The sequence below is a fragment of the Ambystoma mexicanum genome, chromosome 11 (genome assembly GCF_040938575.1).
Source record: "Ambystoma mexicanum isolate Mex_15411 chromosome 11, UKY_AmexF1_1, whole genome shotgun sequence".
In the NCBI taxonomy this organism is placed as follows: Eukaryota; Metazoa; Chordata; class Amphibia; order Caudata; family Ambystomatidae; genus Ambystoma; species Ambystoma mexicanum.
The window spans coordinates 866,590,508-866,615,870 of NC_090934.1; the positions used below are offsets into that span (position 1 = coordinate 866,590,508).

At 51.4% G+C, this 25,363-nt stretch overlaps 1 protein-coding gene across 3 annotated transcripts in view; it reads left to right on the forward strand.

The window, feature by feature from the left end:
• Positions 1-25,363, forward strand: part of PSMD13 (proteasome 26S subunit, non-ATPase 13) — a 377,179-nt gene that overhangs the window by 291,082 nt on the left and 60,734 nt on the right. For all 3 annotated transcript variants that reach the window (XM_069623910.1, XM_069623909.1, XM_069623911.1), the window contains one exon: positions 19,549-19,665. In XM_069623910.1, coding sequence (XP_069480011.1) covers positions 19,549-19,665 — 117 coding nt within the window. The remainder of the gene's footprint in view (positions 1-19,548; positions 19,666-25,363) is intronic.

Genomic DNA, 25,363 nt, shown 5'->3' on the forward strand with positions numbered 1-25,363 from the left:
AGGGTGACCATTTTCTCAAAATGATCCGTCTTCTTTTTTCGCCATTTCATGATAGTTTCTTTTGGGCTTTTACTGTGTCAGTATTGAGTCATTTGTGTGATTTGCCTTTGGCTGGCTTTGTTGGGGAGAATTCTTATTCCTGTGCTAATTCCCTTCAACCTTGGAGGCCCCCAGCTCTTTTTCTGGACTTGGGACATTTTAATTAATTTAAACCCTGGAGTGAGTGACCTTTTTCTCACTCTCGTGCTTTACCTGATTGGATTTTGTGTTTCCCTGTTTTTGGAGTCTGACGAACTCCATAGGCATCTGCCTTTTTATGGGGACACCCAGCACCTTCAGTGCAGTGTCACGGAGAAATCCTTTAGATGTTTCTTAAGGTTTAAATACCTTTTTCTTGTGTGAACTACAGTTCCCAAGAATAGTAAAGTGAAATTGACTTTACTTATCTTTTTCGCTTTGTAGGGTTCAGCATACACCGTTTTATGTAGAGTGCTGGGGGGTTTACCTAGTACCACCTTATCCTACTTTCTCATGTAACATTTTTGTTAGCCTCACTACTTTAAATGGCTGGTGGCAGTGGTTTACTTTTTTCTACTGCAGGCTGAACCCTCGGCTTCAGTACAGCACCCATCGGTGACCATGTGTGAAAATGTCCCGTCTTCCGGCATTTTCTGTTTGTGGGGGTCTTTCTTGGGTTTTACTGTTACAGGTTTGAACCCTTTGTTTGTCTTGCCTTTGGTGGGTTTCAGCACTGAAGCCTGCCCCTGGCTACAGTGCATCTGGAAGGACAGATGTGAGGGAGGGTCCCGAAACGTCCCTGTCCTTTGTCTCTAGCAATGCCTGAATGCAACGAGTCCTGGCTGGCTGGCTGGCTGGCTGGCTGGCTGGCTGACTGTCCTGTGTGATTGACTGTTTAGGTTGTGCATGAATGGGAAAAATCTGCTTAAAAGGCAAGGGTTTTGGGACTACAGGCAGAGTCAACCTCTGGGAGAATACCCAACAAAGAAACTGTGAACTAAGCTTGCTGCAACCTCCTGGACCTCTGAATTGCCTGGTGAAGCCCTGCTGCTGTGCTGAACTTTATTTTTGTATGTTTATTTTTTTGACCTCGACAGAGAAGTTCCGGATGGAACGACTTCTCCCTTTGGGTTAGTGGGACCAACTAACCTGAGACAAACTCCACTGAATCACCATCCCTGACTTACTGTGCCTCTGTTGCTTCGGAAGCCCAATGCCATGGGTAGTGTCCATAGTAGAGTTCAACGTCTGCCGCAGAATGATTCCGACCTGAAGCTCCAGGAGACTCCGAAGGACCATCCAGAAGCAGGACCTCCAGATCCTGAGTCCCCTCACCAGAGTGCAGGACCATGGGAGTGAAAAGAGTCCAACCGGTGTCCAAGATCTGCATCAGTGCTGTTTTCTAAGCACTGAAACCACGAAGTGCTACTGAACTGAAGAGTCCATAGCTGCCGACGACCTCCCAAGTACTGCTCCAGGAGCCCTCCAGACATCCTCCCTCTTGTCCCCATGACTGAGGCTCCGGAACCAGGGTCTGCACTGCTGTAGGAAGACAGAATCCAGCTGGACCACCCTTCCAACCAGAGGTACTGTTTAGGCTTGGGGTACTTACCTTATTGCCTTTAGCCGTGCTCTTCTCACTTGGGAATTGCACTGGCTTACCTTTTACAAGTTGATTCCAACTCTCTTCCCACAGGCGTTACAGCTTGTGACCCTACAGTGATTTTTCTGAACCTCTCTAACTGTGTGCAAGACTTTGAGCTAAGAAGTGAGTCAGATCCATTGACTCTGTACCAAATGACTTTGGCTGGCCTGGCTCCCTGAAGGCACTCTTCTAGTCCATTAACTTTGATACTGTTTGTCCCTCCATAGGTGGTAGCTTGGTGTATACTGTTGTTGCTGGGAAAGGCTTATCTAGACTTCATTGGAGGATTTAGCAGTCCTCACATGTACTGAGAAACTGTCTAACCTTTTTCCTTCCCTAACCTTTTCCTTCTACAACCTCAATCTACAAAGCATACTAGTGTAATATATAAATGCCATTACTGTTCTTGTGATTGAAGTCACCTCAGGGTGTAGGAATTGTATATGAAGCATATCCAAAGATTATCCACTTGTTTTTGATTCTGAAAAGTAATTTTAAAGTATTTACATTGTTACAACAAATTGCCTTTTTAAAGCATATTTATTTAAAAATGTGTTAAATTACTTTAACTGAAACCTTGAGTGTAAGTGTTACTTGCTTACTTGCATTTATGGATTTAATTTGTTCAGCTCACATTTACCCCTCTTGGGATAGGCCTGGCTGCTCAGTCAAACTACCAACTTGTGTAGTACAGATCTGTACCAAAATGTGGGTTACCTAATATCAACCAGATCAGTGTTGTGTACACTTGCACAGTGTGACTGCACCAATTCTTACCTAACAGGCTTCATCCCTGAAGCCTGCCCAGTCTCGAGTGTCTGGAAAGGCAGGAAGTCGGGGAGGGTCCCAAAATGTCCCTATCCTTTGTCTGTGGGTGTGCCTGAGTGAATCGGTTCCCATTTGCTAGCATCGAGGCAAACTCTCTTTTGGGACAACCCCTGACTTGTTGAGACTTTCCAAGGCTGCAGAAGCCCAAAACCCAGGGTACCTCGACCACCTTTGAGTGCATTGTCTTCCGAAGTCCTGTACAAATCTTCGTGGCCATCCAGAGGCAAGAAATCTGCGTCCCGAGACCGAGGGATCAAGGAAATTCTAACTGGAGCTTTTTTGTTGTTCTTTGGCGCTGAGGAAAAGGCACCAAACCACAAAGAGCCGCTGAATCGATGGAAATTCATTGCTGTGGAGTCCCTCTCTCGAGTGCTGCCAGAGGAGCCACCCATACGTCCTCTCTTTCGTCACCATAACCAAGAACAAGGGTCTACTGCATTGTAAAGGCATCTGGCTGGAACACCTACATTTGAGCGGTACTGCAGGGCTTGCGGTACATTATCATTTTGCCATTGGGGGTGTTTCCTATCTTTGGGAGTGAGATTTATCCCTACACTAAGTTGACCTCAACGTATGTGCATTGGCCTTACACTTGTGCCTTCTAAAGGTGACTCCTTGAGTTATTGTGATTTCTCTTTTGAACAGACTAACTGTCCTGGCTCCCTAAAGGCCTCCTTCTGAACATATTGGCTTTGGCAGTGCTTGTTCCATTGCACCTTTTAAATGTTGATCACTTTAATTATGGCATAATAGACTGCCTGCATCCCTTTGGGAGAATCTATCTAGTTTGTTCTGATCTCCTTCCTTGAAAACTCAATATTGGAAAGGTAATGCTATATAGATGCTATACGGACCTCCCCTCCGGGTGCTGGAACATGTTAACATATGAATGAATTACTTAGCCGGTTAATCGATGCCTGGACGCCAAGTACAGGCAGGTGGAAGGGGATACACTCCTGCTTTCAGCCCATCCTCAGCCACACTCTTCGGTGATCGCTGCAGCATTACTGTACTCCAAACCCCAGTCGGCCTCTTCCTCTGCGTCGCTGCTAGGCAAGGAGAAGATTCTGGAGGCATATGGCAAGAAACTCTATTCCAATGCCTCTTTAAATCTACGTCCTGTCGATGCCATGCTGGCTGCCGCCAACCAGAGATTATGGCGGGAAATTGCGGACTGCCTCCCGAAACTCCCCCACCCAGAGCCAATCGCACTTTAAGGCGGGACTAGCTGAAGCCAAGCTGGTGGTGCATGACCTAATGGAATCCACAGTGGCTCTGTATTGCGAATAACAACCTGGCTCCGAACAACAAAAATCAACCTGGATGTCCAGGAGCGCATTCTAGATCTACTGTTCGAGGGGAGTGGGGGGGACCCTCTTCCACTCCTCTACGGACGAAGAACTGGACAAAAAGAAAAAAAGGCTCACAAACGGCAAAGTCTCTATCCATCCTTACAAAGACCACGCCCAAATGGTACACCCAATCTCAACAGCGCTCGGAAAGGGGTAGCACATAAGGAGGGTTCCATGGCTTTCAGGAACGAAGATCCAGGCAGCCGGACCGCTCGCTGTCTCAGAGCCGGCGCAAGCAACAAGAGGGTGGTGGGGGGGGGGGAGGGATAAGGGCTTTTTTCCAGTCCCCCACCTCAGCGACGGCCTCCGAGGGGAAAAAAAGCATGACCCGCCCCTTTGGGTCCACATGTCTCTGGTGGGGGGCAGGCTTTCTCGACATGCACATTTCTGGCGCCAGAATTTCGCGAATCCTATCCGTAGTATCCACGGGGTTCTGCCTTCCTATCCGAGCCGCTCCTCCCTCCTCCCATCCGCTCCCACAGGTTGTGACAGCAACTGTTTTGGCGGAGATCCGGTCACTCGTAGAGACCCAGGCAGTGGAGGAAGTTCCAGCCTCTCAGCGAGACTTCGGCTTTTACTCCAGGATTTTTGCCATTTCGGAAGAACCAGGCAAGCCTGAGTTGTTCTGGACCTTTTTACCCTCAACCTCTCCTTACCCCTGCAAAAATTCAAGATGGTTACGCCAGCTTTTATAGCGGAGACATTGGACAAGGGAGACTGGAAGTACTCCCTGGATCTGAAGGACGCATACCTACACAACCAGATTTGGCAGCCCCATCGTTCTTTCCTACGGTTCAGGATCATGGGCTATCATTTTCAATACAAGGTCCTTCCTTTTGTCCTCAACTCGGCCCCCAGGGTCTTTACCAGATTTATGAATGCTGTTGCGGCCCTCCTCAGAGCGCAGGGTCTCCACATCTACCCATACCTCGATGACTGGCTTATCAGGGCTACATCTCCGGAGCCGGTTCACCACTCTTCCCATGCCCTTATGAACAGACTACACGATCTGGGCTTATCGCTCAATCTCAAGAAGTCACAGCTGCAGCCCACAGAGACTCTGCCCTTCCTGGGCCTCATATGGGACACATGCTCCGAGAAGGTCGTCCAGTCTGAGGACAAAATCTTGGCCATCAAGAGGGCCACCGCCCACTTCCTCAGCAGAGAGGTGACCTCAGCATGGTGGTACCAACATCTTCTGGGTCTACCTGCAATGGTCCTATTAGCCGTTCCCCACACCAGACGGAGGAGGAGGATTCAGCTGCACTTCGCAGCCTCATGGAAACAGGAGGGGGGCTCTCAATCCAAGATGATCAACGTCCCTCCATCTCTCCACCCAGACCTAACATGGTGGGGCCAGGGACTGCAACCTACGGACGGCCTAGCCCTTTCGGCCACCATCACCACAGACTCCTCACTCGAGGGCTCGAGAGCCACCTTGACGGCCTCTCAGTCCGTGGCACCTGGACTCGACAGGAGCAGGAATACCACATCAATTGGTGGGAGCTGAACGCCATCTGGCTAGCGCTCAGAGCACTCCTCCCACTTCTCAGGGGCAAGGTTGTCCTCCTCCAGACATACAACTCGACCAGCATGTACTACGTCAACAAGCAGGGAGACACCCCTCCTCTCTGCAGACTGGCGATCAGCATGTGGGAGTGGGCCCTAGAAAAACGGCATTTAACGCTCGGCAATCCACCTCCCGGGGAAATCCAACCTGGATGTGGACAGGCTCCGCATGTTCGGAGCGGACAATTGCGAGTGGCAGCTAAACAACCTCGTTCTTCAGGAGATCCTCAACTGGTGGGGTCAACCCCACGTGGATCTCTTTTCCACCTGGCACAACAAGAAGTGTCCCCATTTCGCTTCCTGGCAAGGTCAGGGCCCTGGCTCGCTGGTTGACACATTTCACCTCCAGGGGACAGGCATGAAAGTCCATTCCCCTGATCCAGGGGGTAATTTGCAAGATCAAGGAGTCTCGCCGACTCCTCATGATTCTGATGGCTCCCTGGTGGCCAGCCAGGCCATGGTTTTCGGCGCTTCTTGGGCTCTCTGAGGTGCCCCTGATTCACCTTCCAACGGGCGCAGCACATCTTCTGGCGCAGCAGGGGGGCAGTGTCATCCACCCTGCTCCAGGGAAACTCACCCTCACAGCATGGTCCCTGAGCAGGTAACGCTGCGGCACCTTAGCCTCACTCAAGCCAACCTGGAGATCATACATGGTGCCAGGCCCAGTACAAAAGCAAATGGGCCATTCGAATGGTTTGTGTCCTCCAATGTATTCCACATCTTTGGCATGTAATGTCCACAGCTGTGTGCTTCGGAAACGTTTTCGGCAGAGGGCGTCCTGCGTTGATGGCGCCGGGTCTATGTCCCTCGAAGGCCTCCATCAAGGGCGACGTCACTGGATGTTATAAATAGGATGCATGGTGCCTATAGATTCAGTTCCGTTTTTTTTTCCCCGCAAACTTGTTTGCCTCTGAGACTCTGCGTGCCTCGTGTATTCCTCGTGAATGTCTTCTTCTTCGACCCCCTCCTGCTCTGCGGTCTGGCTTCAAGACTTGCCAAGACTGGAAGTCGAAAATGTCGATTACCGACCTGCATTGCATTTGTTTGTGGTGCTTAGGTGAGAGTCACGACACCGATGACTGTTCCTAATGCCAGTCACTGACTGCTATTCCCTTGCAGGGGTGTAAGGGAAAGCTTCTGGTAGGTAGCGGTTCAAAACCTAGTAAGTCCTGTAAATCCAAGTCCAAGGGTATGTCCACCGATGATTCGAGAGGTGACTCCATGTCGGAAGGAGTCCCGGGGATCTCGGTCCCAGATTGGTTCCCGCCATTCGTCTCGGCGTTCTAGGAAGTGCCGCCACCGGTCACCTTCCTCCTCCTCCTCAGAGGATGGCGCCGCAAGGAAAGTGGCTTGCCCGACTAAGTCCTCGACCCCAGGGGAATGGGCTGCCTTTAGGGAGCAGATGTTGGCGATTTTACAATCGCAGGGTACAGTTCCATCCGCACCTTCTGACGAAGCCGGCAAGGAACAGTCTCGATCCGTGGCTCACACGCCTTCGGGCTCTGGTCCTCGGCGCGATCCTCATTGGGAACCTTCTTGTCCCGTTGGGACAAGAATCAGGATGGTCGCAAGAGAAACCTACTAAGGGCTCGAGGTCGGTGTCGACTCAGTCAGTGCTTTGTCCATCGGGCATGAACGTCGAAGCTTTGCCTTTGTATTGGCCCACGGTGCCTTCGAGGCCTTTTGGCTGAAATCTACCGTTGGAGGTCCCTACTGATGTGGATCCTCCTAGGAAGGATTACTTCCAAGTCTGTGAGGCCTGTTATGGACTTCAGGCCCTCGGCTGTTCGAGACAGGACTTTTTGGAGGAGGAGGAGGTGGTGGAGGTGGAGGTGGAGGTGGAGGTGGAGGTGGAGGAGGAGGAGGAGGAGGAGGAGGAGGAGGAGGAGGAGCCGCCGCCTGAGCCTGTCTTTTCAGGGGATAACCAATTTGAGTAGTTGAGACAAACACTTCATGACGCTAGTGGCCTGGACACTTCTCCTGAAGTGGAATTTGGCAGGCCCAAGCATGGTGCGCAAGCTGAGTCGTCCTACCGGAGGCTCGTGGCTAGGGTCATGGAGTATCTGGGCTGGTCCAGTCCTCCTGAAGATTTTGTGCAAGATGATCTAATGGACATTTTAGATAAAGGTCTGTCCTCTGACCCGGTGTTACGTTTTCATCTGACATTACAGAAAAGTGTGGCGGCTGCTTGGCACTTGCCGGAATCTCTTCCGGTTGTTAACCAAAAAATACCGCCCTTCCGGTAACTATTTGTTATCGACCCCAGCTACCAATCCACTCGCCACACACCTGAGTTTGGTCGTTCAGGGGGCTACGGCCACCTCGAGGCGGGCAGCGCACCCTACCATCCCTCCTGATAGGGACAACAAACGCTTCGACGGTTGGGCACGCAAGGTGTTTTCTGCGGGGAGTATGGAGCTAAAATCCGCCAACTCCACTTGTGCCTTGGCAAGATTTTCACACACACTGTGGAACTGTTGCTCTTGCGACTGAGCATATTCCCGAGGGTGAAGAAAGGGATGGGTTCCTTGCGCTCATATAAGATGGCAAGGATGCCATGTGTGAATTCCTTCAGTCGGGTTTGGACACTGCCGACAGTGTTAGCCGGTCCATGGCTGCGAGCACCGTTGTACGCAATTTGCGTGGTTGTGGAAGTCTGGTTTTGCCCCGGATGTGCAAGCCGGTCTTTTGAACATGCCCTTTGGCATGCATTTGTTTCGCAGCATGGCTGATGAGAGCTTTGAAAGGTTGCAGACCTCAAATCTGCAGTGAAATCTTTAAGCATAGCTGTGTCAACCTCCGTCTTTTCGTCCTAGGGGACAGCAGTGGAGGGAAGGTTCTTTTCATTACTACCCCTCCTTTGGTAGAACGAGAGGAACCGCCAGTCAAAGGGGTCAGCGTAAAAGTACCTGTGGTGTTCGGGGGAAATGGAGGTGCCAAAGCCGCTTGGGCAGCTGCCTCTTTGCCTTCAGGCACTGCCGCAGCCACTCCAAAACAGTCATGAGGCCATGTCCCATGGTTCGCTGGTTGGGGGCAGGTTGTCTCAGCATCTCGAAGAATGGCAAGCTATTATTTCGGAGGTGTGCGTTCTGGATACCATAGCCCACGGCTACTGCCTCCTCTTCCTAAAGCGGCCTCAAGAATCCACCGGGAATGTCTTTGAAGCTTCCAGATTCGCTCCTTGTGCAGGAAATCTTGACCCTGCAGGGGAAAGGTGCTATCGAACTGGTGCCTGTAGCGGAGAGGAACAAGGGATGGTATTCCCCTTATTTTTTGATTCCAAAGAAAGACTGGAGATTGAGACCCATCCTGGACTTGGGTTGGTTGAACAAACTTCTCAGGAAGGACAAGTTCAAGATGGTCACACTTTCTCAGGTCCTCCCGGCCCTTCGACTTCAGGATTGGTTGGTGTCTCTGGACCTACAGGATGCTTACTTTCATGTGCCGATTCATCCTAAGCACAGGAAGTACCTGAGGTTTGCGTCTGGCGACTCACACCTTCAGTTTCGGGTCCTGCCATTCGGATTGACCTCCGCCTGAGGGGCTCACCAAGCTAATGTTGGTGGCAGCGTATCTCAGGTGATGGGGATTCACGTCTACCTCTACCTGGACACTGGCTGATCCGTGCGCGTTCTCCCGAGCAAGCATTGGATCACCTCGATCTCACCTGCCGCTCCCTCCACAGGCTGGGCTTCTCCCTCAATTTCAAGAAGTCTCATCGGACACCTTCCAACCGCTCCAGTACATCAGGGCTGTATTGGACATGTCCTTGGGGGAAGTGCTCGCCTCCCAAGGTGAGGGCTCATCACATTGCGCAGATGGACAAGTTTCAACATGCCCAGAGTCTCCCGGCTTTCGAATTCTTAAGGTTGCTCGACCTCATGGCATCCTGCAATTTTCTGGTGCCAGAGGCCAGGCTGAGGATGAGATCCCTGCAATGGGTTCTCAAGATGCAGTGGTCACAGTTCTCAGGCAAGATGTCGGATCCCGTTAAGATTCCACTCTCGGTCTCCTAGGATCTTTTGTGATGGGCCAACAAGGGGAACCTGATGAAGGGGGAGCCATTTTGGCAACCGTGGCCGGAGTGGACTGCAATGACGGACGCTTCCCTCACAGGATGGGGAGCTCATGTCGCAGACTTTACCGTCATGGGTCTCCATCAGAGTCCAAACTCCACATCAACCTGTTATAGCTGGGGGCCAACAGGCAGTCTGTGCGGTGGAAGAGTGTTCTGATCATGATGGACAACACAGTGGCCATGCATTCCCTCAACAAAAAGGGGGAGGGTTGAGGAGTAGTGTCACTCCCGTTGTGCAGAGGCAATGCTGCTCTGATTCTGGGCAATCCAGCAGGAAATTTCGCTCAGCAGTTCATCTGGCCGGAGAGGAGAATGCGGCGGCAGACGCTCTGAGCAGGCAAAGCTCGGTCTCTTACAATTGGGAGTTAGCTCAGGAAGTCCTTCTGGAGATCTTTGCCCTTTGGGGAACCCCACAAGTGGATCTCTTCACCATCAGTGCCAACTGGAAGTGCAAGAGATTCTGCTCAAGGGAATTTCCCTCGAGGAGCCTTGGACGCATTTGTAGTGGATTGGTCATTCCCCCGTCATTCCTCAAATGTTAAGGTTGCTGCAGCTGTTCGTATCCCACATGATCCTCATTGCTCTGGATTGGGCCAGATGAGCGTGGTACCTGGACTTCTAGAAATGTCCATCTGCCTTCCCTGCCATCTTCGAGAGGATCTGCTCTCGAGGGAGATGGTGTGGTGGTGGGGGGGGGGGTCAGGTTCTCCATCCAGAGGTCAGGGGACTCAACCTTCACGCTTGGTATCTGAAAGGTTGAGGTATAAGGATTGGGACCTGATGTGATGGAGGCCAGCAACACAATCCCTGTACTGTTGGCGTAAGTTTTGCGACTGGTGCAGGGGACAAAATGTTAATCATTTTCAGTGTTCAATTCCTGTGATTTGTCTTTCTTGCTTTCTTTGGCACACAGGGGCCTTCAAGTAGGTGCCATGAAAGGTTACCTGGCGGCGCCGTCTGTCTTTAAGCGCTCGTCTGAAGAATGTTCTTTAAGATTCCTTTTGATTTCCCAATGTCTTAAAGGGCTGACAAATGTGTTCCCACCGTCCCCTTTCCAGGTACCGGTTAGGGATCTGCATTTGGTTTTGAAATTCCTGATGGGTGCCCCATTTGAGCCTTTGCACTCTTGTCCTTTGAGGCTGTCTTTCAAGACTGTGTTCTTGGTTGCGGTTACTTCCGCTCGCAGAGTGAGTGAATTGCAGGCACTTTCATCTAAGCCACCCTTTACTGTTTTTCACAAGGATAGGGTTGTACTGGGTCAGAGTGGACAATCAACTCTGTGGGATATACTGGACACCGATTGGGCCAGGCTGTTACTAAGCAGACCTTGTCCAGGTGGATTATCCTCACCATTGCTGAAAGTTACCAGTTGGCGGTTAAGGACCCTCCTGAACTGAAAGGTTGCGAGCTCATTCCACTAGGGGCGTGGCTACTTCACAGCCCTACAACAGGGAGTTCCTATTAGGAATATTTGTGATGCAGCCACATGGGCTTCTATCCACACCTTTAAGCATTACTCCCTGGATACGATCCATGGTCAAGATATGGCCTTTGGTAAGGCAGTTCTTTATTCTGCCATCTGATTGGGTACTCTTCTTTTCCCTCCTCCATTTTCTGGTACTTCTTTAGGAGTCTGTCAAAGATGTGGAATACCTTGGAGACAATCCATTCAGTAACGTTCTTTCGATTGGATGTTCCTCAAACGTATTCCACATCGCCCTCCCAGACAGCCCTTCTGGAGAATTTCCTATGCGATTGCAGCTTATGTTTCCGCAAGGCTATGTGCAGTCAAGCAGGCATTGGATTGGTGCCACACGTTATGGGGGAAAAAACATAAACTGAAGCTATGGGAGCCATGCATCTCATTTATAACATCCGGTGACAACACCCTCGACGGAGGCCTTCGAGGGACATCGACCCGACACCATTGACGCAGGACGCCCTCTGCCGGAAAAGTTTCCGAAGTACACAGCTGTGGACATCACATGTCAAAGATGTGGAATACGTTGGAACATCCAATCGAAATAACTTTATCAGTTGGTAAGTAACTTGTTCGATTCTGCCACTGCTCGGACTCCTAAGGTTTCGACCCACTGGCAGGCACTTTCGACAATGTGTTCTCTTTTTCGGCGCACCTTGCTCATTCAGGCGTGCAGGTGGATACCTGCCGCAGATACCTTGCCGCTATTGGGGCTTACAGGAACTCTGAGGAGGGCGTTTTCTCCTCCAATCCTATAGTCAAACATCTGACGGGCCTTGCTAGGCTCTACCCGCCCGTCAGACTGCACCCTGTGTGGGACCTTAACATAGTCTTGGGTGCCCTGGCGCACATACCATTTGAGCCAATGGCATCCGTGGACATCAGGCTGGTCACCATCATGACGGCCTTACTAGTCGGTCTTGCCTCGGCTCGCAGAGTCAGCGAAATCCAGGCGCTGGTTGCCTTGGAACCATATACCACCTTTCACAAGGACAAGGTAGACATGCGGACGCACCCGGCTTTTCTGCTCAAGGTTCCGTCAGCGTTCTGCTGGAACGAGGAACTAGTCCTTCCTACTTTTTTTTTCCCGATCCCAAGGACGAAGCACAGAGGGTGCTGCACTGCCTAGATGTCGGGCGTGCCCTAAAATTCTACTTGGACAGGACCAATGGCTTCCGCAAGCCAGACGCCCTGTTTGTTACTTTCGGAAGCTCAAGACCAAGCTATCGGGCCTCAAAGGCTTCCATATCCCACTGGATGGTCTCTGGCATCAAAGAAGTGTACGAGGGCCAGCACATGCCACTTCCGGCCAACATGTATGCCCACGCAGTCCAGGCCAAGGCAACTGCCATCGCCTTCCAGCGCCTTGTCCCTTGGTAAGTCATAAGCAGGGCGGCCACTTGGGCCTCTTCCCTCGGCTTTCTGTAAGCATTACTGTTTGGATGCTGGCTCTAGAGCTGATGCGGCCTTCAGACAGGTGGTTCTCAGGAACCGATTTGCTTAAGGAGGGTTTCCTCTCACCCTGGGGCTACATTCCATTGTAATCGCCCATACAGTATGGAGGAAAGGGGACGGGACGTAAGAGCAATTATAAGTTACTCACCGTAGTGACTAACATACTTAGTCCATAGTCCCCTTTCCTCCATATGTCCCACCAACCTCCCCCCTAATAATACTGATGTCATTAGGCAATGTTTTTTTTAACTTATTTTAAATCAAGGCAGGATGACAATTACAAACATTATAAGCAGTGATTATTTAGGCATGTTGATCCCCAGTCCTTTATCCCCCCCCCCTAAGTTTCCTCCCTCCCTCCTCCCCCCTCCCTTTGGTCCCTCTGTCCCTTAGGCATTGTAGGCGGAATCTTCCCTCCTAGGCTGTCCAGTTTGCGCCTCAGCGTCTATGTATCTTCCTCAGGGATCTCTTGATTTTTCAGGATCCAGCGGGCCCAGATAGGTTTATATGTCAGAGCGGGGAAGCGCTGGTTGTATTCCAGCACTGGGGCCCAAACGTTCTGGAAACGATGGAGAGTTCCCGCTTGTGCTGCCGTCACCTTGTCCGCTACCAGAATGGCCCAAAGTTTAGTCCACCATTGGGCTATGTGAGGGCCTTCCGGGGTTTTCCAAGCTCTGGCCACCACAGTTTTCCCTGCTAGTAGGCAGTGAGATGGTAGTTTCGATCTGGTCCCGGAGCGCGGGTAGATCTCGGGGATTGGAGCTCCCAGCAAGACTGCTTCTGGTTCCAGGGGAATCGTTGTTCCGGTAATTCGTGCGATGGACCCCAGGCATGATTTCCAGAATTGTTGGATCTTTGGGCAAGCCCACCACATGTGGAAGAAGGAGCCTGGGTGGACGCATCCTCCAACAAGAATGATCCACCTGGGGTTCATATGGTGAAGTCGGAGGGGCGGATAGTACCACCGCAGCGTGATCTTGTACGCACATTCCCTATTGGTAATGCAGGTGGATGAGGTGTGTGTTCTGGTCCATATGTCCACCCAGGTTTGATCCTCTATTGGATGACCTAGGTCCGCCTCCCATTGGGCCATGCAGCGGGTCTTTGTGGTCAGGAAGTCACTTAGAAAGCGCCTGTATAGGGTGGATATTCTGCCGTGGGTTGGAAGGTCTCCCAGAGTGTTCTAGGGCAGTAGGAGGGCGCGTCGCTGCTTGCAGAGTTTGAGGGTGTGAGCACCAGTGGCGTAATTGAATGTAGGTGAATCCGTCCCTTGTCCCTTTCCTGGAGTTGGAATTTCTCCTTGCATTGGGCGAATGTGAGGTCTTCTTCCCCACCCCCATATACAGCTGGTCCAGTTACGAAAATTGTGAGGATTCTTTCCAGGTGCGAACGTTGGATTATGGAAGACCGGGCAGTGTGGGCTCAGTCCTCTTGGCGCTCCCTTTCGTTTTAGCGCCCAGTCCCAGGAGCGAAGGGTGTGTTTGGTTGATAGCAGGAGATCTCCCCATTGTGTCCTGAGGGGGGGCGGGATGTGTTAGAAATCGTAAGGGTAGGGGCACTTGTGATTGTTCCAACTCTACCCATCTAGGGCGGTTTGTTGTATTTTGCCATGCCTCGACCTGTGCCAATTGAGCTGCCACTCTGTAGGCCTGCAGGTCTGGGACCCCCAATCCTCCCAATTTGGAGCTCCCCAGCATAGTTCTGAGAGGGATTCTCGCTTTCTTACCTTTCCAAATAAAGTTCAGCATTTTCCTCTGGATCCCTCGAAGAGTTGGTGTGGGTGGGGATCGCTACTAGTAGGGAGGCACAGGTGTATAGTAACCTCGAAAGGAGGTTCATCTTGCATGCAGTGATGCGCCCGAGCAGTGAGATTTATTGGGTCTCCCAGCGTTTCAAGTCGCCTTCCGATTCTTTAAAGAGTCGGGGGGAAATTGGCTTTGTATGTCTCTTGGGTCAGCCGGGATGTGGACCCCTAGGTAGGGGATGGCTCTTTTTTCCCATGTTATCGGGCACATCTTAGTCAGTGGTTCCCGTTCTGCTGGGGTGAGGCCGATGCCCAGGGCGGATGATTTATCGAAGTTTATGGTGAGGCCTGAAACCTCCCCGTAGCTGGCGATTTCTCGTATCGCGTGTTTTAGAGATGAGTGGGCCTCCGAGATTGTGAGCAGAATGTCGTCCGCGTATAGGGCGATTTTGTGGTGCGTGGGGCCACTTTGTATGCCCTTGATTCGGTTGTTTCGCCTGATCTTTTGTGCAAAGGGCTCCATGGTGAGTGCGAAAAGCAAGAGTGACAGTGGACAGCCTTGCCGGGTTCTGCATGATAGGGGGATTGGAGCCGAGCTGTGTCCGTTGATTCTCAGGCTAGTTTTAGGGCTATTATAGTTGGCTAGAACCATCGTTTGGAAAGTTGACCCGAAGCCCCCTAGGGTGTCTCATGAATGTCCAATCCACCCTATCAAATGCCTTAGCTGCGTCGAGTGCCACTAAGACTAGTTTTTGGGAGTTCCGGGGGGCAAGGTCCACCAGGTTCAGGGTTCTCCGGATGTTGTCGCCTGCTGTCCGGTGTAGGATGGAAACCTGCCTGGTCGAGGTGAATGATCTTCGGCAAGATGCGATTTAAGCAGGTTGCTAGAATTTTTGAGTATGTTTGCATTGATGTTTAAAAGTGCGATCGGTCTATAGGACGTTAAGCTTCTTGGATCTTTTCCAGGTTTGGGCAGGAGGATGGTGGTTGATTCCTGCATCGATGGGGTCACTGCTCCCGTTTCCCTGAAGGAATTGAATAGGGTAACCAGGTGGGGGGGTCAGTTGTGCTCTGAATAGTTTGTAAAACCTGGTTGAAAAGCCGTCTGGGCCGGGGGCCCGTGTTTTAAGTGATTTGATGGCTTCCTCCACTTCCTCCCCTGTAATGAGCTCCTCCAGTTTGTCTCTCGCTGTGTCGGAGAGACTGGGCACTGCTGCCTGCTGTAGGTATTCCTTCTGTTGTGATAAGTTTTGTGGGGTTGCCCTCATGATTTGGGTCAAATCTATTGCGAGTCGTCGCTTTTCGGGCTCTGAGTGTAGTGTGACCCCGTTGGGATCACGCAGACCAGTGATCGTGTTGACGCGTCTCCGCTTGGCTAGCTTGGCCACCAGGAACTTGTTCGCCTTGTTACCCTTCGCGTAGTATGACTGTTTGGCCTTCGCCATTAGTTGGGCGGTTTGTTCCGCATAGTGGGCTTCCAGTTTTTTCCTTGCTGTACGAATGATCCGTTGCGTTTTGGGGGACCAGCCTTTCTCCTTGTGGAGCGCCTCGGCCTCTCTTAGTTCGTCCTCTAGAGCCGTCCGGGTCTGACGTCTGTCTCGGTGGTAGGCCGTTCCTTGGGCAATTAGGGAGCCCCGGATTACTGCCTTCATGGCGTCCCAGTTGTTGGCTAACGAGGTGTCCGAGGCTGGATTTTCGTTAAAGAAATTTCTTCTCTGTTGCGATCTTGTCTCTGGTAGCCATATCGTTAAGGATTGGGTCGTACAACGTCCATTTACGTGGGTTATTGCGGTTGAGATTTTGAACCTGGAGTTCCAAGAGCACTGGGGCGTGGTCGGATATCGCTCTTGTGCCGATGGAGACTTCTTTGACTGAGGGGAAAGTTTGCGGGGAGATCAGGAACAGGTCGATCCTTGAAGAGGTGCGATGGACGAATGAATAAAAAGAAAAGTCTTTTTAGTCTGGGTGGAACACCCGCCATGAGTCTTATCTCCAGGGACCTGAAGAGTCGGAGGAGGCAAAGTGCTTGGGTGAAGTCGCTTGGAGTCGGGGGGTGTGACCTATCTTTGGTGGGGTCGGGAACCCCATTGAAGTCCCCGCCGACTATTGTTTGGCCCTCCACAAAGCCAGCGAGAGATGTGCCCAAGGAGACATAGAAGTGTGATTGTCCAGTGTTAGGGGCGTACACCGAGACGAGAGTATATAGATCTCCCATTAGGAGGCATTTGACCGCTGTAAATCGGCCTTCTGGGCAGATTTTCGTTTCCAGAATCTGGGTTTCAAGTCTTTCCTGAAGAGGATCGCCGTACCTCCTTTTTTGTTTGTGCCAGAGGCAAAGAATTGGAGCGGGAATAACCGGGAGCGAAGCTGGGTCACGTCTACCGGCAGCAAGTGAGTCTCTTGGACCATGGCTATCGCTGCGTCTTCGTCCCAGAGTTTCAGTAGAATTGCCTTCCGCTTATTAGGGGAGTTCAGACCATTAACATTCAGGGAGAGGACCCGAAGCGTTTGGGGGTCCGTTGGGGTCTCACTCTCCTTTCCTTGGGTTAGGGGGGGGGGGTGTCGTGGGCCGGTGATTCAGCTCCCATGTCTGTTGGGGAATCCCTTAATATCATCCTGCACTTGAAATTTTAACGCGGAACCCCAACGGGGGGCTGCAACTTTAACTGGAGGGTAGACCGACATTGTAAGTACGGGCGTACCCTTGGCCAACAGGGCCAACTGTCCCATCACGTATTGTGTACTGTGGGTTTCCAAGGAACAAAGGTTGGAAAGTATCCTTGGAGTGGGTATGAACCATGGGTATGGCCCGCCGCCACCGCCTTCAAGGTTCCTCAGTTCGAGGCCAAGGTGGCGGGTCTTTATTTAGGTAAGGGCACTTGCGTCCAGGCAAAGTTGCTGACGGTACCTGGGGCCGTGGAAGCGTCCTCGTTCATCTTTCTGTTCCGCTGGGTTGATGACCATGATGTGCGTTTGGGCTTTGGGGAGGGAGGCAGTCCAGAGTCCTCGGTCCTCTCCGGGTTTGGCGTGGAAGGATCTCGGGGCGAGGCTGGATGTAAGATTCTCTCTGCGTCTTCCAGGTGGCTGATCCGGCGTAGGGTGCCTTTATATGTAAACTGGAGAGCCGTCGGAAACAGCCACCTGTAACGGATCTGTTGCTCCTGAAGGAACATTGCCAGAGGTCGGAGTGCTCTTCTTTTCTGAAGAGTAAGTGGTGAGAGGTCCTGGTATATTTGAAGTGGAGTGCTCTGAAAAGTGATCTCTTCTCCTTGGCGACTGATCGCCGATATCGCCTCTTTGGTTGTGAAGTGCACCCTGGTAATAACATGTGGGGGGGGGGGTCCGAATCTGTCCCTCCGCGCGGGCGGAGTCTGTGGGTCCGGTCTAGCAGGAGCTGAGATTTGTCCAGATCCGGGAGTAGGGCCTCGAAGAAGCGTCCCACGTAGTCCGCTAACTTGCTGTCGGGGACAGAGGTTGGGACGCCTCGAATGCGGAGGTTGTTGCGACGTGCCCTATTTTCTAGGTCTTCATGTTTGAACTCCAGGATCTCGCATTTGTGATGCAGGGAATCGATGGATCTTTGCATTTCCCCCAGCGTGGTAGTGTGGTCCTGAGAAAGGTCCTCTATTTCTCCGAGCCTCTGTTCGATCTCTGTAACCCTTTGGTCCGTCTGTTCAACTTTAGTGGTGAGTTCCGAGAGGCAGGCGCGGAACTCCGATTTAATATCCGCCATGAAGGCTATCGGGTCTCCTTTGGTAGCAAGGGTGCCCCTGTCCTCTTGTGGCTTCTGTTGGGTCAGTTTAGGAGGGTCTTGTTGCTTGGGTTTCTCCGGTGCAGTAAACATGGCGGAGATATCTGTGCCCTTGCTCACCTTTGTTTGCCTAGACATGCTGCTCGTATTGGGTGGTCTTGATTGAAAGAGTAGCAGCGGGGCTCAGGGCAGTGGGAGGCTGCACTCGGGGTGTGTATCGCTCTCAACCCCCTCTTTGGTCCAGGTCTGGGCGAGTGGGCCGGGGCGCCCCAGGAAGCGCTGGTGTGGGGGGGGTCTCAGTGAGTCAGGAACGGTGCAGGATGGCCGACTGTTGCGTGAGGGGGGGGGTATGTCGGTGCGATGAGGCCCACGGGCTCAGGGCCTCTCTGGATGAAAAGCTGTTATCTCGCTGCTTCCCCGCCCCTCCTCAAGTCTCTATCGGTGGTCCTTCGCTGATGGAGGTCTCAGATCCCTCTGTGAACCTCCCGTGTGTGGTTCCGTAATGTCTGCTGTCGCTGAGAGGAGGTCCCGACTTGTTCTGCGTAGCAGGGGAGGGGGAAGGCCCACTCTCCCGGTCCCTCGGTGTGTGCGTCGAGCTCTCAGGCCCCAGTAGCCGAGGATGCACTCGTGTGTAATCCAGGCAGCCTTGGTATGAATCGGATGGCTCTGTGCTGGAGTCCGCTCCCCTCCTCCAACTCCCTGGCGCTCTAAAGCCCCGTTACCACCAGGTGCGGAGTGCGTTGCTGGGTTCCGGCTTGGCGGCCATCTTGGTTTCTTCGGCTGGAGACTGGGGAGAGGTTCGGCCGCTGAGTTCTGGTAGAACGCCTCCTTGGTCGAAGGTTATGTTTGGACAGGTTGTGCTATGTCGGTTCCGGTCGCCTTAGATGGCATTGGCGATACAGTAACCCGCTTAGAACTGCCGGAATTGGTGGCGGGCATCCCACGGGCGGCCTCAGAGGAGCGACCACATCGATGGCGCTCCAAGCTACGCCCCTGTCATTAGGCAATGTTAAATCTATTGTCGACACATCAGTGGGGACTGAGGTGTGGCGCCGGAGGGCGAAGTCAGGGCAGCGCATGCTCCCTGAGCTGCACCCCCGCGTGCCTCTAAATTTAAAGGGGAAGATGTTTTTTCTGGTGAAAAAGGTTCTGTCTTCCCGTACCTTGGAAGGGACGCACATACAGTATGGAGGAAAGGGGACTATGGACTATAAGAGTATGTTGGTCACTACGGTGAGTAACCTTATTTTATTTTTGATGTTTCAAAAGTGCTCTGCTCCCGTCCCAATGGACGGAATGTCCCAAAAGTATGGGGGAAAGGAGAATATGGACTAGGAGTAAAGTAGTCACTACAGTGAGTAACTGTTATTCAGGCACTCTTCACATCCCTCCACCCCATCCAAAAACAATTTCTGCTTGGATACACAACCACATGTGTATAATTAAAAGGTGTTCATAGGCCTTCACTTGCAATGTTCCCCTTTCATTGGGTGTGCTACTTGGTTTCTCCCTTTTCCTTTTTAAAACTGGACTCCTTAGCTAGGCATGGGTGTTTAACCAACTCTTTCTCCTTTTGAAACTGTTTCCTGCAGGCCATTCCTGTTTCTAATGTTGCCCTCTACTTTCAGGTGGAGCTCTTGGTGATGAAAGCATTATCAGTTGGCCTGCTGAAGGGTAGCATAGATGAGGTCGACAAACGTGTACACATGACTTGGGTGCAGCCGCGGGTGTTGGATCTACAGCAGGTAAAATGCTCCTTCACCAGTTATCATATGTATGCTTAGGCAGACCCGATCCCATTTCAAAAGCCTCCAAGTACAATCCCCTGCTCTTTAGGAAATGCTTACTTCATATGGGGCTGTTTACTGAAGTCTTTTGTAGTTTTATAAAATAGTAATGTGGTTACACTTGACTCTGCTGGTCTGCACCCTATAGGAAGAAAGAATGGCTGCTAATGGTCTGATATGGACGTGACGAAAAATATACACAGGGAAATTGATTAAAAATGTGCAAATGCCTTCTCCAGCACCAAGAAACTATCAAGAGACGACACAAAAGGGGTGCCTGGAGATCAAGAAAAACATGTGTTGGTTTTAATCCTGTACAGCTAAGACTAGTGCTATCCCTAAAAGGAAGCACACAGCTGTCCCTGCAAGGGAATACTGTCCTTAGGCTGCATACCACTGTTGCCCTATCTAAAAGAAAAGCAGAATGCTGTCCATCCACTAAACTATAACTAGTGTATCCTGTTAAACACCTTTTATCCCCACAAGTAGGGCCATTATGGTCCAGAATGGCATCGTCTGAACATTTCAGACTGGAATTTAGTAATTCTTTATAAACCCACACTGCAGTGTTCACATAAAATGTGTGCTGGGTATCTGACAAAACCATGTAAAGCTTTGTGCACCACACAATGCACACACCCAAGATAGAACAGTCTTTCAATTGGTATCCCTCTTGAATTAACGGATATCCACAAAGAGGTTGATTTTGTTTCAATGTTTTATTTTTTTATTTATTGGTTTGGCTGTATAAATAACCTTTCAATTAAATTGTATTACAGAAAAATTCTATACACATTTAAAATGTCAGGTAAAATTACCTGAACAAGTTTCATAGATGTCCACACAAGTTACCCAGAGTTCCAAACAATTTTAAAATATCAACAATATGAGTTAGCTATGGTTTCAAAATACAAAGCAGTTAAAATCGAGAACATGGTTGGCCACCAAGGGGCGCACGGTTGAGTCTTAACTCTGTGAGCTCTGTGGCCGTGGGTCCCTAAGGTGAACTGAGCCCCCACCTTGAGACTCCCCAACACCCAAAATCGATGAGTCTGCTGAAGATCTCCCCCGCCCCCCACACTGGTAAAAAATCTGACCGAAATCGGACCCTGGAAAGCCGAGAAACTTGCCTCAAGCAGAGCCCGGTGCGGCAGCTCCGTGGCCCGTCTGACTACAGTAAAGCCCGCGCAAGCCTCGGAGGTGAACCCCAGACCTGCGGAACGAAGTGGTGTCTGGTCTTCCTCTCGCCCTGTGCGGGCACCCCCCCCCCCCCGAGCCTTGCTGCAGACATCGGGACAGCAGCCAGCACCGTGTCATCTGCGCCCGCGCTGAGGGACACACCGGATTGGGGCACGGATTACGCCCGCCATAGAGGAAAGGTAGGCGGCTGCCCCATCCCACTACCCACAGGGCCAAGCTCGGCGCACAACCGCCCTGTGCTGTCACTGGACCCCCGGTGCCCTGTCCGCGCAACAATGCTCCAACGCCTCTCCACCCCCTGCCGGGGGTAATGTGATACGCGGGCGGCCCTGCCAGCACGGAGCCGGCTGCCCGTGCCGGGAGGAGTGCACGAGGGTGGTGAAGGAGCGCGCATGCCCTAACAGACCCTGGAGCCCTTATAAACACAAGTAGTGTGAAAAGGGTGAAAAGCCCCCAAACAGTGGAAAAGAAAGGAAAGAGGAGTGGGAAGGAGGGTATGAAAGAAGGAAGGGTAAGAGACCCACAGAGGCTCAGGCTCCCAGCCTTTCGCCTGGCAACACCACAACTAGGGACTGAAGTGCGCCCACAGGCTAGCCACGAAGCCCCTGAATTGCCCTGCCATAACTACGCACGCCCCAACTCTTGGTGTCCCATATGCTTACATTGGAGCAATCGCCATACTCGTTGACCACGGTGCATCGAACCCATCTACAGTGAGAACACGTGCCAAGCAAGCTATTGGCCCCAAAAGGGAACCCAGTCACCCACCCCCCTCCCCCCCCCAAGACCCACATACTGGGACAGGTGACCACACCGAAGGCACCATAACCGTGAAGGAGAGCACCCCACCCCTTCGCTGCACTCTAATCACCAAGTGGCATAGGCTCAACGCAAGGCCCTAACTAACAAGAAGCACGAAGTTTCCTGCCACGAACAATAGCCCCGAATCCCTCAGGACAAAAATGCTTGTGCAGGGCCCCGGCAGACCTGAGAACCAAACCCCTACAATTAAAAGAATTGTTTGTGACCACACTACACCAGCGTGCCCTACGCACCGCCTTACCACCACCAAGGGCTGCAGAGACCCCGGACCCCATCCCTTACCTGGAAACATTTTGGAGACGTCGGCGAACACCACAGCGCAGAGGGTTGGGCCCCCGACTCAGGGGCGTGTGCTTCCTCTTCCGTAGTCTCCACCTCATGGACACTAGGGCGAAACTCGCCAAATTCGCCTACTCGATCTCACGACCCCTTTCGCCGGGAACATTGAGAAAATGGAATGCGCAGACAGACGTAGCTACCACCAAAGGCGACATTGCGGCTTTGCTTCACGAGATAAAAAATATGGGAGCTTATCTAGGCAGCAAAATAGATAAAATAACAGAGGATGGACAACATCGAAGAGAGGCTAGAAGGGGTCGAGCAATCACGCCTCCATAGACGCCAAAGACCCAAATGGACCTCAGAATGAGAGATTTGAGAAGAGAGAAGAGGAATTTCATCTCAAAATGGATGATTTAGAAAACCGCGAGAGGAGAAATCTGCTTTTTCGGTATTCCAGAACACAAAGGTGAAACAGAGGAGGACCTTAAAAACACCATCCCTGACATTATCAAAATTTTGACTGCCGACGAGGATATTGATGAGCCCAAAACAGAGAGCATACACAGAGCCGGTGGACCGCCGGGCGGGCCAAGATCAGTTCTTGCAAGATTCCATTGATATCAAGATAGAGCCAGAATATTGGAAAAGGCCAGATCTGGAGGCTCCAAGACCCATCCTCGCTCAATCTGGCGCTGAGATGTCTATGCAGCCCTCTCACGAAATGGCTCAAAGGTCAAAAGATCAGGGCACTCGATATAGGTGGGGATACCCTTTCTCTCTCACCTTCGAAAATGGAAGCAGAAGAATACAGCTGCGATCCGAAGAGGAAATCCGGGACTGCATTGATGACCTGCCTCTGAACCCGTGCTGAGGAGGAGAACGTGAAGCGCCCAAACAGAACAATCAGCGTTGGGAACTCCAGGGACCAAGGAGAGAGTTAAAGGCTCAAGGAAGTACACAAGAGGCAACAACACTCGCGAAGGCGACAAATGACCCTTTCCCCCTGTGATCCGCACCTAGAAGGCCCAGGACTCAGTGTTGTAACATGGACAATCCTAAACGACCCGAGCGAACCATAAGGGCCTGGAGCAGATCGAGACTCGAAGGCGAGACCTTTTGCAGGAGGAGAATGGACACAGCTGCCTGATGATGATCCTCAAACTGCATGTATCAAACTAGTTTTTTTTTCTTGTTCTGATAAAATGTTTAATTGAGTTGTAAATGTTGGTAAGGGGGAGTGAACTGGGGAAGAGCAGGGGGGGGGCTCAATGTTATAAGTGAACTTATATGTGCAAACGGACCGTGTGGTAACGGTTCCTACTGGTGGTCCGACACGGACTAGCAGTTTCCATCCAGTCCCAATCGGACGCCACCAAGTTAACATGCAAGCCCTCAATGACGTGGGGGTGGTGAACTAAACGAGCTGGGGGCAGGGGATACAGCGTTGTATTCCCCTAAGGGGTGGTGGGGGGGAGATAAAAACACTAACGATTAAGACGATCTGGCATACTCAACGGAGCACTCCGATTTCAGTGACACCCAGTGACAAAAGATGGGACCCGGCAGATAAAACAAGAACACACCATAATGGCAAATAACATCAATGTAAGCAACAGGCCAACCACAATTAAAATAGGGACACCAAACGTTAAGGGACTTAACTCCTCCATCAAACGGTCACTTGTGATAAGGGAATTCAAAAGGGCAAAGCTTGACATGCTCTTCCTGCAGGAAACTAAATACATTAAAGGTGAAGAGAGGAGGATTTTAAACGACCGTACAGGCACTGATCATTGGGGCTCGAGCCCGCTCAGAAAGTCCGGTTTCGGCATCTTAATCACAAAGAGTACAATTCGAAGTCCTGGGCGAATGTGAGCGGCAGAGCGCTGGTGCTAGTCGGGAAAATACAGGGCACTGCCTTTACACTAGCCTCTATATATGCACCCAATTCCGGCCAATCCAGGTTCCTACAACACATGATCCCTAAAGTAATGCTCGAAGCACAAGGTGAAGTAATCATGGGTGGTTACTTCAACATGTGGGCTGACCCAACCCTGGACAGACAAGCTGGAAACCCACTGGCGAACACCCCACCAGAAGCCGGCCATTCACTAATAGTCAATATGATGGACACCTACAAACTAACAGATACCTCTACCTCACAGCTGAGCTAACAGACGCAATGTCTGCAGCCAATATATCCCCTATAACATGGTCCGATCACGAAATGGTTATGGTCACGCTCGATCGTATGGCACCCTCCCCCCCCCCCCCCCCACAGAAGCTCAAAGTGGCGCTGTAATGAAACGCTCTGGAAAGACTAGGTATTTTGTGAACATTTTGAGAAGGAAATTGCCCAATACTTCGACCTAAACAACACAGGCGAAGTCTCGATAAACACATTATGCGAGGCCGGGAAAGCCACCTGGAGAGGAGTCCTAATCCAAGAGGGAGCAGCACGTAAGAGAGAGCGTCAACTCACAGAAAACATGCTAAGGAACGAAATAATGCAGTTAAACCACAGTGCGCAATCCCCCGGATCCGATAGAGATCGAAGAATAGAGGAGGCTGCCAGCAAGAGGGAGGAATTGCGGCAGCTGGAAATAGACCAGACCATCCGAAAACTCCAATATTTAAAGCAGAAACAATGTTAATGTTAAAGGACATTTGTACCGCGCACTATCACCACCGTAGTGGTCCCTTGGCGCTCTGGCGGTTCTGAAAGAGGAGGGGAGGTTGAGTTAGTGGGAGGAAGCAGGAAAAGTGCAAGAGAGCAGTGATGTGCTGTTGGCAGCCTCAGCCCGGTGGGTCCGTTGGCTGGGCCTGGGGTGTTTGCGGCCGGTAGTCGTCGTGTACTGTTGTGCTAGGCTATGTTTTTGTTTTGTTGATGCAATGTAGTGAAGTTTGTGCGGTTTGTTGTGCTGTAGGTTTTGGTTGTATTTGGTTTGGAGTTTGAGAGGTGTATGCAAAAAGGGAAATTGTTAGTAGGGTTGGTTTGCGTCTCTATCCTGAATTGAAGCGTAGTCTCCCTGTTGCGGCTCTGTCATGATCTGGGTCTGACTAGCATACAGGTTCCATACTCCTCTAGTCCCCGCCTCTAACATGCTCTCCGATAGGCCCCCTTATCCTCCATTTAGACTCTAGTGGCCAGTGCATCTGCCAATGACCTGCTAACATTCACAATTCCATCTAGATGTGACGCAGACTAGTTTTCACAATTCTAAGTGTGGACAAGCGAGTATTGACGGTTCTATCTAAGTGCAGACATGCTAACTTCACAAATCTATCCAGACGCGACATCGGCTAATGTTCGCAGTTCTATCTAGGCGTGGACATGCTAGTATCCACAGTT